Consider the following 21,922-nt stretch of genomic DNA (forward strand, 5'->3'; position numbering starts at 1 on the left):
CACAGCCAACACCTTGCCGCAGCTTCTCTCTCACTCGACCTTCATGACCCGCCACGTTGTGCCTCCCGTGAAGCACTACACTGACTTACAGGAGGTGATAAAGCGATGCTATATCCTGCAGGGGAACATATATCGCCCTTGCCAGGCAGCAGCGCCGGTTGAGGTGCAACAGCGCTCCGCCCCGCGACTAAGACCCAGCAAGAGGGAGGTGGTGCTGCCCCGCTAAAATGCTTTCCGGGTAGTGGTCGAGCCTGGCTTCCTACAAATCACATATCCGTTCAAAAACTAACGCCAAACCCCACATGCCATAATATGAACACCTTCATGTGATAACAAGGTTAGTGCATTCTGTTTCCCTCCAGCCCTGCATTAAGCGTTCCGGTGAGATTCAAACATTTCCTACGGTCGGGTTGACGTCTGTACTATACCCTTTGCAGTATTGCAGACAAGTCTCTCGAACTGAAGCTCAGTTCCTTCGTCGGGTTACAATTCAAGTCATTGGCACCACACTAAGAATATATGCAAGCGATATTTACTGTACCATCTAGTCTAATGTAAGTCTTATTGGTAGATGTATTAGATAATTCTAAACATGTAATAGATATTCTGCAGGAAGTAAAGCTTGTTTTCAATTCATTCGTTTACTTTATACTGTAAGGTACGTCTGCCTTTTTTTTTTTTTTTTTTTTTTTAGATTTCACTCTTTGTGTTGCCATTGACCAACTTTCCCCTCTAACATTAAAAAAAAAAAACTAAACAAACACCCGCAGGTTCAGTGCCACAGAGCTGCTTTGGTGTGATGCACAGGTCCGTGATCTTACTCCATACAGAGTTCGTCTTATTATCTTATTCAAGGAGATAAAATGGATTGCAATAAACTTTCATTACAATTCTCAGTTATAAAATGAATTAAAGATTAATAACAGATGTATGTAATTTGTTAAATATACAAAGTAGGTAAAGCTATATATATATATATATATATATATATATATATATATATATATATATATATATATATATATATATATATATATATATATATATATATATATATATATATATATATATATATATATATATCAGTGGTTGGTTGTCTCACTCAAGGTCGCTCTGTTTTATATAGTAATGATACGTAATACAAAGGTAAAAAAAGCATACTTTTCATTAGCCTTCAGTACAAACAGACAAGCATTTTTCTTTTTTCTGACAACATGAAAAATAGACCAGCGGGGTTGCCAGGCGCGGTGCCCAAGGAAGTGTGCCGGCTCACAGAGACTGCGGCAGCTTAATCACTCATTCCTTGAAGTTTATGCAATTTAGAAGTGAATGACTGGTCTTGTAGGCCTGTTATTGATGTTATCAGTTGAACAAAAGTAATCATAAAGTGCCACTTTTTTTCTTTCTTTCTAAATCGAAGAAAAGGCAGGCAGACACGTACGCTGGTTATTATTGTTTAATGGTTGTTACAATAAAAAGAAACAAGCGTACAGTAATATGCCGTTATAGAACCAAAATGACATCTAATAGTTAATGCGCATGTTCCCAACAATTGTACTTTGCCGGTGAGTTAAAAGTATAGGGAACCAGCTGGATTCACATTGCTTTATACTTATATACTTATGTTATTACTGTTACTATATGATACACGTAGAGGAAAGGTTGCACTACCTATGCAGCAGCATCAATATTACTCTAATCACAATCTTTCTTTTTCAAATACATAATAAGCTTGTTTATTCTCCACCTTTGATAGGCTGATCCAGGCAGCGCAGCGGCGCCACTTGCACCAACAGTTCGCTGATTTACTGACTCCGCCTCATCGCCAGTCACTAGTAGTGGTGGACAGGAACCGTAAACTCAAGTATTAAAGGAATCGGTTCCGGAACCGGTTCCGCGTGGAATCGGTAGAGTGCGGCTGGTGAATACCGAATACCAGAGTTTCGGAACCGACAGAGTGCTGTTTGATGAATACCAGGCGGGCTGGCGGTTCCGAAACTCTAGTATGCATCAGCCCACGGAACCGGCTCCGGAATCGTTTTCTCGGGGGAATCAGTAGAGCACGGCTAGTGAATGCCAGAGTCTGAATCCCCAGCGCATTGCATGATGGTTACCAGGGAAGGGTGTAGCGTCCAAGGATTCATCAAGATTACTGGCTGGGATGATTTTAGAATACAAAAGTACTGACTTCCGGACCTAAAAGACTTATAATCTGTGATGGATACTGAATGACCGTAAATGTAAATGGATGCATGGTTCAGCTAATGATACACTCTTATCTCACACAGGATTCCTTTGATAATATACATCCTTGAGCTGTCCTATTTCGCTTCGATGCCATTGTTTTAGTAGATTTGAATGTGATAAATATTTTTATCTAATACAGCAAATTTAGGTATTATCTCGATATATACACGTTTAACACAATGTTCTAGAAAAATCCTTGGTGCCTGAAAAAAAAATTACTTTGATTCAATATAAAAAGTTACTGTATAATCAGCAAATAATGAATTGTGTGTAGGCAATTTTTTTTTTTTTTTTTTTTTTTTATCATGAGAGTGACGGTCGCGGGTCCCTCTCAGTTCGACTGCCTTAGCTCTTATGACGTGTTTTTTTTTTTTTTTATCACCCTAGCATGGGTATTAGGTTGTTTTTTCATTGATTTATTTATTCTTTTAAGATTTAAACTTTGTTGGATTTCAATAAACATTATTTTTTTTATTTGTTTATTTATTTTTATTTGTTTTTTTTTCATGTTAATTTTTAAATATAAACATTATACACACTCAGGTTCTCATACACGCTTCATTCACACAGGGATCCTACTCCTATCTATGTCCTTTGTCAGGGCATGGGGGAAGGAGGGTTAACTCACAAGCACTCAGGGTGGCTACGTAGCATCACTACGTATAGCACATATATACATGAAGAGGGAAAACATTCACATCACATCACGCAAGATTTCATAGTTTTATTTACATACATAATACTGTTGAAATATTTACAGTACAAAATAAATATATACACATAAATCACAACTCTCTGATTGAATTGGTCTCAGTCAGGTAAATCATCAGTCTATCAAGAAATCTGAGAAAAATTAAATAGTCTGCCTTTTAAGCACCTCGTTTCTTGTCCCGCAGGAGCTGCCAACACTCGCTGTACAACTAGATACAATTTAATATATACTGCTTTGACAATAACCAGTAAATCATTATGTGATATCTTTACAAGTATAGTATCTCATTGATGATAGATTTAGTAATAGATAGTTATCATAGACATACAAACGTAGTGTCTTTACAGACATACCTTCTGCTACTGGTTAAAACGGCAGTAGCCTTGTGGCGGCGGTGGTGGTAACAGTGGTGGTGGCGGTGGTGGTAACAGTGGTGGTAACGGTGGGCTATACTGACCCATACACACCCACACACAGAAATAACACTCAGGAAAATTTTTTATATACCGAAAACACTCGTAAACACACTCAAAACACCCCACACACATCAAGAACATGTACACACACACACACACACACACACACACACACACACACACACACACACACACACACACACACACACACACACAGTGAAGTGAAGTGACAGTTTTCAAACAGCACCAACCACCAATTAAACACCAAGCACTAAGCGGCAAGACAAGCAGTGCAAGCCTTCGCCACAACCCTCCACACTGCCTTATCTTCATCAATTAAAGGTATTTATAAGGCCATTCACTTATTTTTAGGTTTCCTTTACATATTAGAGTTAAAACAGCACGCAAATATTAAAAGGTAATAGTATAACGATCATTATAAAAGCAAGACGTCAGTATTAACAGCTAATATTTGCTTCCTTCACTTACCGTAAGCCAACCACGTGTCAGAATGTAGCCACCAGTTTACCATTTCATATCCCATATTTGAAAGTTCCTTATATGGCTTAATTTGGGATTGATGAGATGATAAAGACGGTATTGCCTCCGGGTCGCCTACCCCCGCGGTCTTCCAGCCATCACCCTTCCCCCGGCAGCCTACGGGGTCAAATACTTTTTTCAAATATTTCCTAACGGTAATATTACGCTTCCATGGTATGTTTTTTATGTTTTTTATAAATGTTTCGTTGTGTTTGAAGTGTTTTTCGTGCCTGTATTGGATAAATATGTAGCGTTTAGTGGTGTTTTATGGCGTATGTTAAAGTTTTTTTAACGGTCAAAAATTTCAATTTCCCGTTTCGAGCTTTTCTATTTGAAGTTATAAGTGAGTCTTTATGGTATCAAAGAATCGTCTATGCTATTTTAAGTGTGAAATCAATTTGTTGAAAGAAATGTGTGGACTTTGAAATGGTGTTTGGTGTTGTTGAACAAAAGTCTTATTTTTCTTTATTTTATTTGCTAACCTTTCTTCTTCTCGGTCTAACTCTCTGTAGAATACCTTAAAAGATAGCTCAGACTCCGTGAAACGGGTAAAATACTCGCCAAGTGAAAATAGCTTCACTTTCCAAGACGTTTTAGGAAAGTTATTGTTGAAAATATTTTATACTTTTAATGTAATTCATTTAGACATTTTTTTTAAACTAGTTAAGCTGGAGATATTTTGATATTTTCAAAATTAGTTTGAATATTTATCACGTCATAAAATGTCATGCTTTTGGCTGTGGCTTTGTTTTTTCTAAAAGTAATTTTTTTAAATCAAATTATTTACGTAATTTAGCCGAGTCACCCCCGTTCCCGTTCTCTCTGATGACCACAGACCAGGTGGTGAATCATCATTGCCCCAGGCTAGTGCCTCTTTTCGAACACCCCAGTTCGTCAATATTTTGCTTAATATCTAGTGATTTCCTCTTTAGTCTTCATTATTTGTTCCTCTCTCATTAAATAGTTTCATACTGGTCTTCTATTACTATTTCCTAATTCCATTACGTGGCATTTCTTGGCATTGAATTCTAACTTCCACTTCTTATTCCACTCATAAATTTTGTCTATATCTTCCTGTAGTAGCAAACAGTCTTCTCGGGTCTTAATTATTCTTAACAATTTTGTATCATCAACAAATAAATTTATATAGCTGGTCACTCCATACTGTATGTAGTTTACATATACCTGGAACACAATGGGGGCTAACACTAACCTTTGCGGCACTCCATTTGATACTTTATTCCAGGATGAGTATGTATCCCTGATCACGGTTCTCATCTCTCTGTCTGTCAAGTTATCTCTTATCCAATCTAATATTATTCCTCTCAGTCCTTCTATGTTCGCCAATTTCCAAAGTAGTATGTTATGAGGGACCGTATTAAAAGCCCTTTTTATGTCCAGGTACAGTGTCCACCTATCCATCTCTGCTCTCCAGTCCTTCCATTACTCTTGAGTAAAAACTTAAATTCTACACACATGATTTTCCTGTCCAGAACACAAATTGTTTGTTCGATATAACTCGTTTTTCTTCCAAATATTTAACCCATTTTTCTTTGATAAAAATTTCACATATTTTGTCCACAACACTTGTAAGTGACACCGGTCTGTAATTTAATGGCTCAGTTGACTTTTCTCTTTTGAATATTGGGATTATGTTAGCCCTCTTCCATTCCAGTGGTACTCTCCCTTCCTTTAATGAGCTTGTAACCATTTCCCAAGCTGGTTCTAACAACTGATCTATACATTTCTTTAGTACCCAGTCTAACACACAATCCGACCCCACCGCTTTTCTGACATCCAAATTTTCTAGTAGTTTCCAATTTCTTCTTTGTGCACTATGATTTATTGCAAGCCTTGACAATGCATTGTCCTACTTGGCTCTGTATAATCATCTTCTTCAGTGAAAACAGTCTTGAAACTCTCATTCATTATTTCACTCATATCCTCTGTTGTTTGGTATGTCTTCCCTCCTTCAGCTATTTTTGCTGTTGCTTCCTTATTTTTCATCTTACCATTTATATACTTGTAAAAAAGCTTGGGTTCATTATCCTTTTTTTTTTTTTTTTTTTTTTTTTTGTGTGTGTGTGTGTGTGTGTGTGTGTGTGTGTGTGTGAACACGTCTCCACCTGTCTCTGGCTATTTTGGGCATCAGTGAGTGTGAAAGCACTCCATCTTGCCGGTGTCTGTTGTTGTGACCTGCAACATTTACAGTATAGTGTGTGTGTGTGTGTGTGTGTGTGTGTGTGTGTGTGTGTGTGTTACACTGGCTCTCTTCACCTATATCTAACATGGAATACAGTGTTTTTCTAGGTATTGTGAGATATTTTTAGGCATGTGTGTGTGTGTGTGTGTGTGTGTGTGTGTGTGTGTGTGTGTGTGTGTGTGTTCTGAAACACTTTGGACGCGGGCTTTCAAGGCGGTTTTAATGGTTTTAGTTTTTACTCGAAAGTTACACGGGGTTTTTAAGTGTGTTTCTTACTATTCCAGTTTACATGCGAGCCAAAACAATAACAAAAATGTGTGTTCTACGATCACCTGATGGAAACAAAGTATAGGAGAGGAAGAGGAAGAGTGGAGGGATAAAGAAAGTGCCTGGGACAGGACATAGTGCCAAATGAGAGAGAGAGAGAGAGAGAGAGAGAGAGAGAGAGAGAGAGAGAGAGATAACGCAAATGATTCATTAGAGATTTATTGAGAAAACATATAATGTCAATAAAAATAGTAAATAATAATATAATAATATAAAAAGAAAGAAAATCTGAATTGATATATGAAAAGAACTGAAAAGAATAAAAGATTAGCAGAAAAAAAAACAAAGAATGAATGAACGAGTAAATTAAAGGAAGAAAAGAAACGAAAGAAAGAAATTATGCATAGATGAAAGGAAAGAAGTATGAGTAGTGGGACATGTGAGACTGAGTGAATAGAAGAATAAGATGGAACAGAATAATAGTATGTAGTGATATATTTAGGTAGAGAAAGAGACCCTGATGCAAGAAAGGTGGTATGAGGGATGGCACGGTGTATGGCTATGAATGGGAGAGGATGGGACGGGTATGGGGTATTGGAGTGTGTGAAGTATGCCATAGACCGAGCTGCAGGATTCTGGAACTTCTACTTTGAATCGTATCTCAGCTTAGTTTACGTTACGGTGAATCCTTTTTACTTTACCATAATCAACAATAAATTTAGGCTCTTAGTAACAAAATATTACAACAACAATAAAATTAAGTTGTAAAATATTATATAATTAAAATATTACAACAGTATGACAACAAAAAATCTTGAAAATAAAGGTAATAATGATAAATATACAGGATAGGCTCGTAGTGACCAAAACAACATGGCGCGGTGCAGCTGATTTCCTTTAGTTCACGAATATTTTCACATTTTCCACCACAATGTCGCGGCACAGAGACGTGAGGAACCTAGATTATGACGAAGGTGAGTGAAGGAGTAAGGTATGTGGGGGAAATTAGTGGATTATTGTTGGGAGACGGGGAAATATGGTGATGGTGCTGGTGCTGGTGCGATGCTATTTATTTATTTATATATTTATTTAGTCATTACCATCATTGTCTCGTGTTCTCACGAATTTCATCCGTGTAGTGTATATTTTCTTTATTTTTTGTGCCTGTGTTTTTGTTTCGTTTTGATGTTTTTAGCTTTTATATATTCAATGTTATTTATTTATTTTTTTTTTTTTATTTTCCAACCGTTATATTTCCCTACGACAGTTTTATTGCAGTGGAGCACAATAGACCTGAGGCGCTTCTGGTCACCTTCCAGTTGTACACCACACCACTTACACCATTCCTAATAGTTACACCATGTGGCGGTCACGTCATACTCAGCCTGTAAATAAACCATCAGTGTTTACAATAAATGACCGTTTTATTCGGTTGTGCGTGTGTTCGTGTGTTAGTTTCCGGTTTGGCATTGGAGTTAGATACATTGTGTTAAACTGCATTTTTTATTTATTTTTTTATTATTATTATGACGTGTGTGTGTGTGTCAGTGTGTTTAGTTTGATGACAGCTCTCTCTCTCTCTCTCTCTCTCTCTCTCTCTCTCTCTCTCTCTCTCTCTCTCTCTCTCTCTGATAGTTAGAGTTGCATTTCTTTGTGGTATATGTATGACAGGTGTATGTTTGTGTGTGTGTTTGTTTAAGCTAGTTTTTATCTTTTTCAGATTTGTGTTTTATTTCATGATTCTCTCTCTCTCTCTCTCTCTCTCTCTCTCTCTCTCTCTCTCTCTCTCTCTCTCTCTCTCTCTCTCTCTCTCTCTCTCTCTCTCTCTCTCTCTCTCTCTCTCTCTCTCTCTCTCTCTCTCTCTCTCTCTCTCTCTCTCTCTCTCTCATGCCACTGTTTTCCCTACAGAGTATGATGAGGCGTGTGATGACAATATTTATGGACACTCAGTTGATGACAGTGACTACGGCGTGTCTCCCAGCCTGGGTGAGTTTCTCTCTCTCTCATTTGTACTTTTTTTCCATTGAACTTTCTTTAGTTAACATATTTTTTTGCTCTTCTTCCTATCTCATCTTTACAGTTTCTTTCACCACTTGTCTCTAATTCTTATCTCTATCTTTCTCTTGTTATTCTTGGCATATTTTTGCAAGCATTTACTATTTTTCTTAGCTCTGTCAATTTTATCTACTGATCTTTTTTTTTTATTGATCCTTTATAGAATGATATTGACACATTTAGTTGTTTTCATAATTTTTTTGTAATTTTCCTAGATTTTTCTCATTAGCCATTCCCAGTAATATAGCAAAGAAGAAAAGTGTATACGTGTGTTTTTATAATCATCCTTTCTTCCTTTCTTTTCCTCTCCAGAGCAATATTTGTATAGTCAAAGCAGAGACAACACACATGGATTTGGTCTGTACTTCCCAACTGGTGCAGACATCAAGGAGGAGGAAGAGACTTTTGATGGACTGAAGGTTGGCCTTTTGTGTTATAATGAAAATGATATTCAGTTTATTAATCTTGCAGGGTTTTATTTTTATGTACTAGGGGAAACTGGCCAAGGACAACTAAAAAGATTAAATAAAAGGCCCACTGAAATGGCAGTTCCTAAACAGATCATGAGAGTTAACCTAAAGAATGCTTTGAAACCTCCCTCTTCAATGAGTTCAGGTCACAGGAAGATGGGAATACAGAAGTAGGCAGGAATTCTATAGTTCCTGCTGGGAATCCACATATTACTTGTACTTGTATACTAACATGCATATTACATCCTAAGTATACATTTAAAATGTTAGGAAGTATCTTATAGTTTGATACTGTGGTTGCCAGTTTGTCAGGTCACCTGTGTGTATTTTACTATTCAGAGTTTGTTTCTCATACCTAGTGCAGATTACAACTCATGTCTTACACTGGATATCTAATCACTGCCAGATGAACAGGGGCTACACTGCAGGGAATTCTACCCAAAGATTTCTGTTTTGGAAGTCATAATAGGTGCAGTGATGATATAAATGTATAGCAGATTAATTTTTATTACTAATATTCTCTCTCTCTCTCTCTCTCTCTCTCTCTCTCTCTCTCTCTCTCTCTCTCTCTCTCTCTCTCTCTCTCTCTCTCTCTCTCAGAATGACGCACAGGACCGCAGCAGACATGATTCTTCCTCCAGTTACGAGAAGCCACCTCTTTCTCCTGAGGATGAGGTAGTTATGCTTGTTATCCTGGTTGTTGGGGAAAAGACAGTATTGTTCATTATTACTGTTTGTATTGCTGTTACTTATGTTCTTACTACTATTATTATTGCTCCTGTTACTACTGTTGTTACTGCTTTTACTACTGTTGATATGTTTATTATTTCTTTTGCTCTTGTTCTTGTTTGTTGTATCATAACTGTCATAGCATTCTTCAATACTACTACTACTACTACTACTACTACTACTACTACTTTATGTTAGAGGTCTCTTGACAAAGCACTACGAAAAAGTAAAAAGAAAATAAGTCCTAGTGAATTGCTGGTTCCTGGTGAATACAGCCAGAATATATTATGCAATGTTGGAGAAGTATTACCACTATCACTACCACTATTACTGTATCCTGCAAATGTGACCAATATCCATTCCTCCCCCACAAATCAAACTTGCCTAATTTTTTCGACAATCTGAAGAATGTACTTAGAAGGTTATTTAATGCATCTTTACTACAACTACTACCACTATTATTACTGATGCTAACCCTTACCTATCCCTCCTCAGGTCAGACTTTCCTCTTTCCTTGACAAGCTTAGGAATATCAATGGAAGATTATTCAATGTATCTTTACTACCACTATTACTGATACTAAACCTCACCAATCCCTCCTCAGTGTATCTTTACAACTACCACTACTATTTCTGATACTAACCCTTACCTACCCTTTTTCAGGTCAGACTCGCCTCTATCCTTGACGAGCTGAGAAATATACTTGGTGACCAGTACAGTGAGGGAGAACTAATGCACACTGTTATAAGCAACAATTTCCACCTGGAGACGACTCTGAATGCCCTTCTGAACCGTAGCTCCTCTGGGGGGCAGGCTGCTTCCTCTGCTGCTGCTGCTGGTGGTGGCAGTGGCTCAGGTGTTAGTCCACAGTCACTGCCACAGAGGGAGAAGAGAGTCAGAAATAGAGGTGTGTGTTTTTGTTGTGTATTTTTGGGGTTGTTTTGTGTGTTTGGTTAAGTTTCTTTTTGTGTGTGTGTGTGTATGTGTATTTGTGTGTGTGTGTGTGTGTGTGTGTTTTGTGTTTAGTTAGGAATAGATGTGTGGTGTGTGTCTGTGTGTGTGTGTGTGTGTGTGTGTGTGTGTGTGTGTGTGTGTGTGTGTGTTCACTGTTTGATCTGCTGCAGTCTCTGACGAGAAAGCCAAACGTTACCCTACGGAACAAGCTCAGAGCTCATTATTTCCGATCTTCGGATAGGCCTGAGACCAGGCACACACCGGGACAACAAGGTCACAACTCCTCGATTTACATCCCGTACCTACTCACTGCTAGGTGAACAGGGGCTACACGTGAAAGGAGACACACCCAAATATTTCCACCCGGCCGGGGAATCGAACCCCGGTCCTCTGGCTTGTGAAGCCAGCGCTCTAACCACTGAGCTACCGGCCGTGTGTGCATGTGTGTATGTGTGTGTGTAATTCACCACAGTTGCCTGCTGGTCACCCAGCCAACCTTCCCCATTACAGAGCGAGCTCAGAGCTCATAGACCGATCTTTGGGTAGGACTGAGACCACAACCCCTCGACTTACATCCCATACCTATTTGCTGCTAGGTGAACAGGGGCTACAAAGAGGCTTGCCCATTTGTCTCACTGCTCCCAGGACTCGAACCCAGGCCTTGTCGGTTGTGAGCCGAGTGTGCTAGCCACTACACTACCCAGTGTGTGTGTGTATGTGTGTGTGTTTGGTTTGAAATGGAAGTGTTTTGTTTTGTATTTATTGTGTGTGTACACATATGTGTTTGGTTAGGAATGTATGTGTATTTTAACATATTTTCTTGTATATGTGTTTTTTATGTTTGGGTTAGGAATAGAAGTGATTTAAATTATCTTAAAAATAATCTGTTATGTATAATGTGTAACCTCTTTGTCTCTCTCCATACACAGATCCCACCAAACCCCCCACAGAGGACTTAAGGCAGCTCACACTCACACACAACAGTCACACGCACACACACACACATGGACTCCCCACGCACATGGATACCTCCCCTGCCCCCGTTGCTGCTGCTGCTGCTGCTGCCACCCCTGTCATTGTGAGCCAGGGGTCAGCAGGGGCACCCAAAGTTGTCAGGGGCTTTGATGTGGTGGACAGAGATGGTAAGTTAGGTTAGGTTAGGTTAAGTGTGTGTGTGTGTGTGTGTGTGTGTGTGTGTGTGTGTGTGTAAAAAGTTATATTTAGCTATTTTTTTGTCTTTTTCTTATGGTTATTTTTATTATTTTACTAATACTACTTGTCTTCCTTTGTGTGTGTGTGTGTGTGTGTGTGTGTGTGTGTGTATGTATGTATGTATGTATGTATGTATGTATGTATGTATGTATATGTCTATGCCTATGCTTGAAACAAAGCAGCAAGTGAATAGATAAACAAATACACAACTATAAAAAAAAAAAAAAAAAAAAAACAATAAATGACTAATTGAATAACAACCCATCACTTTACAGGGAATGGAGAAGCTGGCCAATCAGCATTAAGCACAGAACCAGAGCCAGCCAATAAGAGGTCTCGATCCAGCACTCCCGTCCAGCCAGTCAATCAGGAGAGAGATGGGCCAACCAACTCTACCACCACCACCACCACCACCACTCCTGCTGCAAAGGCCCTTCCTAAGTGAGAGAGAGAGAGAGAGAGAGAGAGAGAGAAATATAGTTGTGTGGTTTGTTTGAAAGATAAAGAAAGTAAAGCCAAAGAATTGTAAGAAAATGAGAGAGAAAGAGAGAGAGAGAGAGTGAGTAATGATTGTATTCTTAATCAAATATGCTATCAGACAGACATATTCACACACACTCTAATCTTTTACACATTTTTTCTCTTCCTCTTTTATTTATTTTCCTCTCCTTTACCTAATGCACTCTCTCTCTCTCTCTCTCTCTCTCTCTCTCTCTCTCTCTCTCTCTCTCTCTCTCTCTCTCTCTCTCTCTCTCTCTCTCATTTCTTCCTTGTCTTCCTCTTTTCAGTCCTTTCATAATACACTTCCTCTTTCCCTTACTCTGTCAAAACTCCTTCCTGTATATTTCATCTATTTCAGTCTTGCTTTCCTTATACACTTCCTCACTCATAATTATCATCTTATTCCTTCTCTCCTAACAGTCACTCACTTACACAATTCCACAAGCATACATTTCCACACTTACTGAATTTGCCTCTCTGTTTCTTATTCTTTTCTGGTCTTCTATTCCCAATTCACTTCCTCATTCCTAATTGATTAATTCCTCCCTTCATCATCATATTCTTTCTCTCCTAACACTCACTCTCACTCAATTGCACTAGGACCTATTCTCTCACTTGCTGAATTCTCCTCCTGGTATCTTGTCTATTCCGGTCTTTCTTTCTTAATACACTTCCTCGCACACTTAATTTATTCCTCCTTTCCTCATCTTATTTCTTCTGTCTTAACACACTCTCACTCACTCAATTCCACAAGCACACCTTCCCTCACTCACTGCATTTTTCCTCCCTGTACCTTCCTCTTTTCCAGTCTTCTGTTCCTAATACACTTTCTCACTCCTGCTTAATCAGTTCCTCCCTTCATCTTATTTCTTCTAATACTCCCTCTCTCCTTCATTCAATTCCACAGACACACATTCCCTCACTGACTGTCTCCCTCTGTTCCAGGATCCGTGACAAGCCAGTGGATGTGGTGGCAGAGTACAAGAGTCGGCGTGGAGGAGAGCAGAGTCTTCTCAATCTGGTGGTGGTGGGACATGTGGATGCTGGAAAGTCCACTCTGATGGGACATGTACTTTATCTCAGGGTAGGTATTAGGTGGTGGATTGGTGAAGTAGCTGTAGTGGAGGTGTTGGTGTGTATGGGGTGGGTTGTGTGTGTGTGTGTGTGTGTGTGTGTGTGTGTGTGTGTGTGTGTGTGGCTGTTTTACTGTCTCTTGTGGACCATAACTTTTGATTGGATCCTTTTTTGTATCTTTGCCATTGCAGTTCTGTATTTATTTCTCACTCCTTTTTCATTTTTAATCTCTTTTTTTCCCTACTTCTCTGTGTGTATATTATTTATTTTTTTTTTTCACTATTATCTCCTGTTATTTATTTTCCTGTCACAGTCCCTCCTCTTTTTATCATCTTTATTATCATTTGTTCATTTTTACCTTTTCCTTTTTTATTTTCTCCATTTTCCCCTTTTATTATTTTCTATTGTTATATATATATATATATATATATATATATATATATATATATATATATATATATATATATATATATATATATATATATTTACCTTTCATGTACCTTTTCTTATTTCTTTTAATATTCTCTCATTTGTTGCTTATTATTATCTTCTATTGTTATATTTTCCTTTTTCCTGTCATATCCGTTCTCTTTTTCCCTGACACATTCTATTCTTATTTATTATTTTTTGTCCTTTTATAGTTATTTATTTTTTTTATTTATTATTATTATTATTATTTTTTTATTTTTTTTATTTATTTATTATTTTTCTTTTTTAGCTACTTCCTGTCATGACCTCTCCTTTTTTTCCTGCCATATTCTCCTTATTTTTTTGCTTTTTATCATCTGTTGTTGAAATATTTCTTACCCTTTTTCTTGCAATATCCTGTCTTTCTCCAGGGCACTGTGGCACAGCGAACAATGCATAAGTATGAGCAGGAGAGTCGCAAGATGGGCAAACAGTCCTTTATGTATGCGTGGGTGTTGGACGACACTGAGGAGGAGAGGTGAGTGTGTGCATCTGTCTGTCTATATGTGTGTGTTTCGTGCGTGTATTTACCTAGTTTACCTAGTTGTATTTACCTACTTGTATATTACAGGGTTTGAGATGGACTCATAGTGACCTGTCTCCATATTTACATTTATCCAACTTTTCCTTAAATTTGTGCTCACTTTCTGCTGCTGCAATCTGTTCACTCAATCCATTCCAGATGTCCACCATCTTATGTTCCTCAGACACTGACTTTTCATGATCCTCTTGGAATGTTCTCTTGTTCGTCTATCTCCATCCTCTGTCAGTGATACCAGGTCTTGTCTACCTATCTTTTCCATACGATTTTCTAAATCATACATCATTATTAGGTTTCCTCTTTCCTGTCAATCCTTCAAAGTTGGTAGTTCCATTCCTTCAGTCTTTTTTCATAGGGAGGATCCTTTATTTCTGTGTGTGTGTGTGTGTGTGTGTGTGTGTGTGTGTGTGTGTGTGTGTGTGTGTGTGTGTGTGTGGTGCTATGTTGGGGTTTTGGGAAGGGATTGTTTTGATTTGTTTTGCTTCATTTTGTTTAATTGTTTGTGTACTGTTGATTAATTTTGGTTTATGGTGTTGTTCTTGTTCCTCCTCTCCTTGTGTTTATAAGTGTGTTTTTTAAGAGTTATATATATTATGTAATAATAGTGAAAAGAATAGTTGTAGTTAATCTAAATGTAAAATAGTAATTTTCATGATAATTCACACTAATTAGGATAATTATCCAGCACAAAAAACAACAGGAAAAATAAAAACACAGCAATCAAACCATGTAAATTTAATAACTGCTCTAATGATAATAATAACAATAATGATAATGATAATGATTTACACAAACTAACTACACTTATTCACCACCAAAACAACAAAAAACACCTCATTCTTTTGCCTAACTCTTGACTCTTTTTAGGAACTGGCATCTCAGTTGGCTTCTTTGTTCAATTGGTTTTGTTGCCCTTGACCAGATTTTCCATATTACAAAAAAAAAAAAATAAATAAATAAATAAAATAATAATAATAATAATAATAAATAAATAAATAGATAAATAAATAATAACCTCTTCCATGCACACAGGTCCCGCGGTGTGACAGTGGATGTGGCACAGCGTGTGTTCTCAACAGGCCACAGGACCGTGACACTGCTGGATGCGCCAGGTCACCGAGACTTCATCCCCAACATGATCACAGGCGCGGCTAGGGCAGATGCAGCCGTGCTGGTGGTGGATGCCTCAACGGGGGAGTTTGAGGCCGGGTTTGAGAGTGGCGGCCAGACCAGAGAACATGCACTGCTGGTCAGGTCTTTAGGTACATTGTGGTCTGTGTTTGTATGTATTCTGAATCTTTACACATGTATTACGATTATTTTAAGAGACTAGAAAACGTTAAACATTTAGGCTTCCTTTACATACATTCCAACATCTTTAATTAAATGGACATATATCAATAACTCAATCAAACAAATTGAGATACACAAATACCAAAAACACCTAAAAACCCATTGACCACTGTGTAAAACCCTATAAAACATTAAACATTCTTTAATAATTCACAAAAACATCTTTTCAAACACATAGATATCTTTGAAATGCACAAACACTTTAAAACCCATGAACATCTTTAAAGCAACATCCTTTAACACACATAGACCTTTTTAAACGCACACAAACGCCCTTTAAACTCATTACAACAACTTTTAAAACACAGATATGCCTCATAGTAGTCTAACATCTTTTGAAACACCCTTAACACTTTTTAAGACAAACAAACACCCTTTAAATCACTCAAAAAACCTGAAGCACTGTGAAAACATTGCAACGCCCTTTAAACACCTACCAAACATCCCTTTTGACTAATTCTAACATTCCTTAACACCTTTAGGAGTATCACAGCTGGTAGTGGCAATCAACAAGCTGGACACGGTGGACTGGAGTGAGGAGAGGATGAAGGAGGTTCGACACAGCCTGAGACAGTTCCTCAAGGGGGTTGGATACAAGGACATTGATGTAACATATGTCCCTTGTTCGGGCTTGAGTGGAGAGAACCTGGTGAAGAGGACTCCTGGTGAACCACTCTCTGCCTGGTACAGTGGGCCAACTCTACTGGAAGCTATTGGTGAGTTTGTAAGGGAAGGTGAGAATGAAGGAGATTGGGAGAGATGTGTTTGTCTCTTCCTATTTTTTCCTTATTCCATTTCTTTCCTTCTTCCTTCTGCTCCTTGTGTATTTTTTTCTCTCTTTGTTATCTCCTGTTGAAATTTTTATATTTTTCTCCATATTCTCTCCTCACTTTTTCTATCTCTATTATAATTTTTATTTTCTTTTTATCTTTTTTGTCATGGTCTTTCCTCTTTTTTGCTTTTTTATTATCATGTTACTTTTTTCATATTCCAACATACAGCACGTTTAATATACAAATGTAAATAGCCTCTAACAAACACAGATGCCTTGTAAATGCATTGCAACACCTTTAAATACATTACAACCTCTTTCTGAATGGTATGTGTATAATTTCATGCTTTTCTTTATATACACAGACATACAGTGTTAATCTCCATGCCTGTACTTACAGACACGCTTAAGATTCCTGAGCGTGGGATTGAGAAGCCAGTGAGGATGTGTATCTGTGATGTGTACAAGGGCCAGGGGTCAAACATGTGTGTGTCGGGCAGGCTGGATACAGGCTACCTTCAGCCAAACGACAGACTGCTGCTCATGCCACAAGGAGATGTGGTGAATTTGAAAAGTATGTACGTGTGTGTGTGTGCGTGTGTGTGCATGTGTGCATGCCAATATATGCTGTAAATCTTATATTTCCCTTATGTGATGCCAAATCATTAATAATTAATTAATCGACAATCTCTCTCTCTCTCTCTCTCTCTCTCTCTCTCTCTCTCTCTCTCTCTCTCTCTCTCTCTCTCTCTCTCTCTCTCTCTCTCTCTCTCTCTCTCTCTCTCTCTCTCTCTCTCTCTCTCTCTCTCTCTCTCTCTCTCTCTCTCTCTCTCTCTCTCTCTCTCTCTCTCTCTCTCTCTCTCTCTCTCTCTCTCTCTCTCTCTCTCTCTCTCAACAGACATACAGATAGACACGCAGGCAGACAATGTGGCATTTGCTGGGGACCACATTACCTTAACCATAAGTGGCGTTGACCCAGCTGCCCTGCATATTGGGGACTTCCTCTGTGATCCGACCTCCCCTATCCCACTCGCCACGAAAGTCCAAGCTAGAATTGTGGTCTTTAATATTGTGGTTCCTTTGATCAAAGGTGCCCAGGTGAGTTTGTCTACCTGTGTGTGTTTATCTAGCTGTGTTTTGTTGGTTTTGTGTTTGTTTAGGTGTCTGAAGGGAAGGGATAGGTCAGGAAGTGTTCTGTGTGGGTTTATGTGTTTACCTGGTATGTATTGAGTGTGTCTACCTATGTGTGTTTATCTAGATGTGTATGAATGGTTTTGTGTTGCTTTAGGTGTCAGAAGGAAAAGAATAGGTCAGGAAGTGCTCTGTGTGGATGTATTTGTTTATCTGGTGTGTATTATGTTGTTAACTGTACAGGTGAGTGTTACCCATGTGTTTGTGTTTATTGAAGTTAGGTTATGTTTTGTTAGTTTTGTTTAGGTATGTCAGAAGGGAAGAGGCAGATATGGAAATATTTTGTGTGGATTTATTTTTTATCTGCCACTCGTTTTGTCATTCTTGGTTTGTATTTTTGGTGAATTGTACTGTACTGTGTTATAAAAGTATTTGAGATGTTACAACAGTCAGATTATACAGTAAACTTGCACCACAACATTTTATGAATACAGTAAACATACACTACAACAATTTATTAAGACAGAAGATGTCACTGCACTTAAAAATCATACTTCACAGACTCATACCACGGTACACCAACCCTAAGCTGCTGACACCATAACAATTGACTAACACGTACAATATTTCAGCAACCTAAAGTGAACACAATAACCCCAAAACACATACCAAGAAAGCGGCTACACTCACAACATAACAGCAGTTTAGAGAAAACACAAGAACCCTCACAAACACACACACACTAACCTAACCTCCACTCCCACACACAGCTGGACTTCCATTATCAGTCAGTCACAGAGCCAGCCACCATCAGAAAGTTAGTCTCCCAGCTGCACAAAACCACAGGACAAACGCTGAAGTCTCGGCCTCGTGCGCTCCCAAAGAACTCGGCTGGGATGGTTGAGTTGGAGTTCTCTCGACCTCTTTGCCTTGAGCTGTTCCGTGACTTCAGGGAGATGGGAAGGTTCATGTTGAGGACGGGAGGGACGACGATAGCTGCCGGTCTTGTGACAAAGGTTTGTGGTGCAATATCCAGTGTCGATCAGTTTTTTGTTTGTTGTTTTGGTCTCGTTTAGTTTCCTTTAAACTGTGTATCCTTGATATTCTTGCTGGTGTGGTGATTTGTTTGTTTTTTAATTCATATGTCTCCTTTATTTCTTCTTATTTCCTTATTTTGTTTATTCTTCTTTTCTTGCTCCATTTTCTTAATTTATCTACACCTATACTATTTATTTCTTCTCCCTTCTGCATTTTTTTTTTTTCTGCTTGTCTTACTTCATCTTCAGTGTATTTACTGTACAGCCATCACTTATCTATATCCTATACATATCTGTATGATATTGTATTAAGCCCACTGTAAAAGTATTATTTTATATTCTTTACAGAGGCATAGATAAAAGAGTGAATCTGATAGAGGTAGAGAGGACTATACAAATCTAAGTACAGGGATGCTAAGTGGAAATAAGTAGTGTCATACAGGGACTGCCACATATACGATTACATGGCTTCTTGTAGCTTCCCTTGTTTTCTTATGCTCTTGCTTTGCTGTTTTGAATTATGGATATGTATTCTTTGCAGATCTTGGACTGAGAGAAATAACTGGAAAAGACCACTTACACAGTCAGTGAGTGTGTTAACCAGGCAGCCAACCAACCAGCCAGTCAGTCAGATGGTCAGTCAATCAGTCAATCTACTCACCTTAATTTGGTTAAACTCCATCATTATTTAGTAATGTAATTACTATGATTGTCATATAATTAATTATGTACACGTTACCTTGTTATTAAAAAATATATTTATTGTATTTATCATATTTCACCAGCAAGGTACAGGTAGATACAGCATAATAACAGTAACCCTTGATAACATAATAAAGGGGAAACTATTACATACCAGACAGCATCACTCATTCATGCACACAACATTCACATTCATAGTCGCATAAAACTACTACATAATACTCTATCCTAAGATGTATTCAATTCCATGACATTACAAACGGTTTACCTAAAGGACTTATTTGGCATAATGTAGATAAAAGCGGTGTTCTAATTTTGCCATCTTTCTGCCGCATTGATTGAAAATTACTGTGCTGTTTTAAGATGGTTGTAATTTTTGCCTCTTGGGACAGTTCAAGAGTGTATTAAATGCCACGCTTGTCTGGTAGGCTTCAAGTCTTAGGTATATTCAATGCTCAGTGTATCAAAGGTTTACTGTATTCTAGTGTAGACAGAAAGGTGTTGTGAACTTAGAAGAAAGGAGGTGGCAGTGAGAGAAAGTGCATATTTAGTATTTAGCCAGAAAACTATTATAAACTTGAAAGAGAGAAAATATTTAAAATTTTACCTGAAAACTATATTGTGCATTTAGAAGACAAAGAATGAGTACAAATTTACTGAGAAAAGAAAAGAGTTAGAGAGAGAGAGGAAGTATCATATAATAATTAATTAATGTGCAACAAAATAGAGAGAGAATTACTACTTTCAATTTTCTCAAAATAATTATTGTAACTTTAGGGAGAGAAAAAGAAGTGAAAAGATAAAGAGGAGAAAGAAGATAACAGGGCATAGCATGTAGCATATTAAAATCTATAAGTGTTATAAGTGTTGCAAGACTGACTCCTATGCTTTCGTCTGTTCTATTTTTGTTACAAGGGTTTGTTTATTTTCTGGACTGTTGCATTTACAATTAATGACGCAAAAGAAATAATAAGATATATTTGGGAATGTGTGGGTATCTATGACATCTTTACTTTACTTTTTGTTTTGTTTTTTCACTGTATGACTTTGGGGAAGCAAATGAATACTTTTTTATGTATGGCTTCATGAATACAATGGGTTTTATTTTTTTGCTTTATTGTTATTGTATTGTTTTGTTAACTTAAATTGTATGACGCTAACAAATTGTATTCAGGAACAGCCAATAATAATTTTGTTACCTAGAAGTTGTTTTCCTGCCACTTACCGATCCTTTGGCATCTGCAAATAGCTGGTTGTGTTTGTCACTTTGTCCTCTGGCATCTGCAGTATAAAAAATGAGATTATAAAACGCTGTGCTTTTGTCAGATCTTTTCAAAGGCCTCTTATGTATTGTGGTGGGGGGGAGGGGGTGACTTTCCCTCGCATTTCATAATTTTTCTTAGACTTTAAAAAGAATAACAAAAGTACCTTTTTGCAAGTTTTCTTCTTTTTTTTTTCTCATTAGTGATATAGGATTCTTGCTAGACTTAAAGCAAACATGAAAATAACCTTGAAAATCAATTATTTCCTCCAGAAAAGATGTTTTTTCATCTGCTTCATTCTCGTGTTTTGTTATTACCATTACTTTTTTTTTCATCAATAGTGCAAAATTATTGTTATATTCTCTCCGAAATCATGAATATATCCTTAGAAACTACAAATATTTAAATAAATTTAAAAGTGATGGCGCCGTAACATCACGATCATGAGAAAATAAGTAAGGAAAAAGAAAAATGATGGAGTAATGAAAGAAAGAGATAGAAGACAATACATGTAAACAAGCTATTTGAAAAGGCCATTAAGGATTCGGATAGAAACACTTATGATAATCAGAAATGTTATATTTAATATCAATTCCAACTTAATATCACTCAACATGTACAGACATCACCAGAACACATTCCTTATCCAAGCCACTACGCATTCATGGACAGAAACAGAAGACAATCATACCGTGCATTGGTATCTTGGTGACGGTGAGTCCAACTGTGATGGAAGAAGACATTTAAGACAGGCATGGAGGCTGACTGGAGTCTCCAGATGTGCCGCCAGCATCACCACTATTAAGAGTTACAGGCTGCATTGAGAACTCTGAGTACCCAGGGGAAGAATGTCAGATTAGAAATAAGTATGTTGGCCTCATGGCGTCTTGCAGTTTCTCGTAGCTTTTTATGTTAATAGATTTGGTGCAGAAAATAATAGGTATATAGCTACAGAATCGATCTGAATACCCTAAAAAGAGATACTTCTCTATTATTGTTATCAGAGATTAACTATCATATTTATAAATATTTAATGGCAGGAAAGGAGAGGATGAAAAGGGGTGTAAAGGAAGACAGGAAAAGTGGTGGAAACTGGAGGGAAGAGAGAGGTAGAGGAGGTTTTTTAATGGAATAAAGGTTGGAAGAAGTTGATGGAAGGATTAGATAATTAAAGGGTTTAAATTGCTAGGTTAGATAAATAGCGCTTTTTGGTTTTGAAGAATCAGTAGAGTACGTAACTGCCGCATCTAAACCAAGCACGTCCTTGCACCGTTAA

At 37.7% G+C, this 21,922-nt stretch overlaps 2 protein-coding genes across 2 annotated transcripts in view; both read left to right on the forward strand.

Moving 5' to 3' along the window:
* The window catches only part of LOC123506006, a 12,917-nt gene extending 12,285 nt beyond the window's left edge, over positions 1-632 (forward strand). Inside the window, 1 exon segment of the mRNA XM_045257814.1 lies at positions 1-632. This exon segment is cut by the window's left edge and continues 526 nt beyond it. Within this exon segment, the coding sequence (XP_045113749.1) occupies positions 1-226 (226 nt within the window). The 3' untranslated portion in view covers positions 227-632.
* Positions 633-7,241: 6,609 nt separating this feature from the next.
* On the forward strand, positions 7,242-20,586 carry LOC123506202 (HBS1-like protein). The gene is made up of 15 exons (XM_045258128.1): positions 7,242-7,359; positions 8,294-8,371; positions 8,753-8,859; positions 9,511-9,585; positions 10,303-10,546; positions 11,523-11,735; positions 12,081-12,246; positions 13,252-13,390; positions 14,220-14,326; positions 15,422-15,651; positions 16,225-16,458; positions 16,915-17,088; positions 17,413-17,612; positions 18,416-18,661; positions 19,224-20,586. The coding sequence occupies exons 1-15, from the start codon at positions 7,317-7,319 to the stop codon at positions 19,233-19,235; spliced, it is 2,268 nt and encodes a 755-aa protein (XP_045114063.1). The 5' UTR covers positions 7,242-7,316; the 3' UTR covers positions 19,236-20,586.
* Positions 20,587-21,922: the final 1,336 nt, after the last annotated feature.

This window comes from Portunus trituberculatus, chromosome 19, assembly GCF_017591435.1.
Source record: "Portunus trituberculatus isolate SZX2019 chromosome 19, ASM1759143v1, whole genome shotgun sequence".
Taxonomy (NCBI): domain Eukaryota; kingdom Metazoa; phylum Arthropoda; class Malacostraca; order Decapoda; family Portunidae; genus Portunus; species Portunus trituberculatus.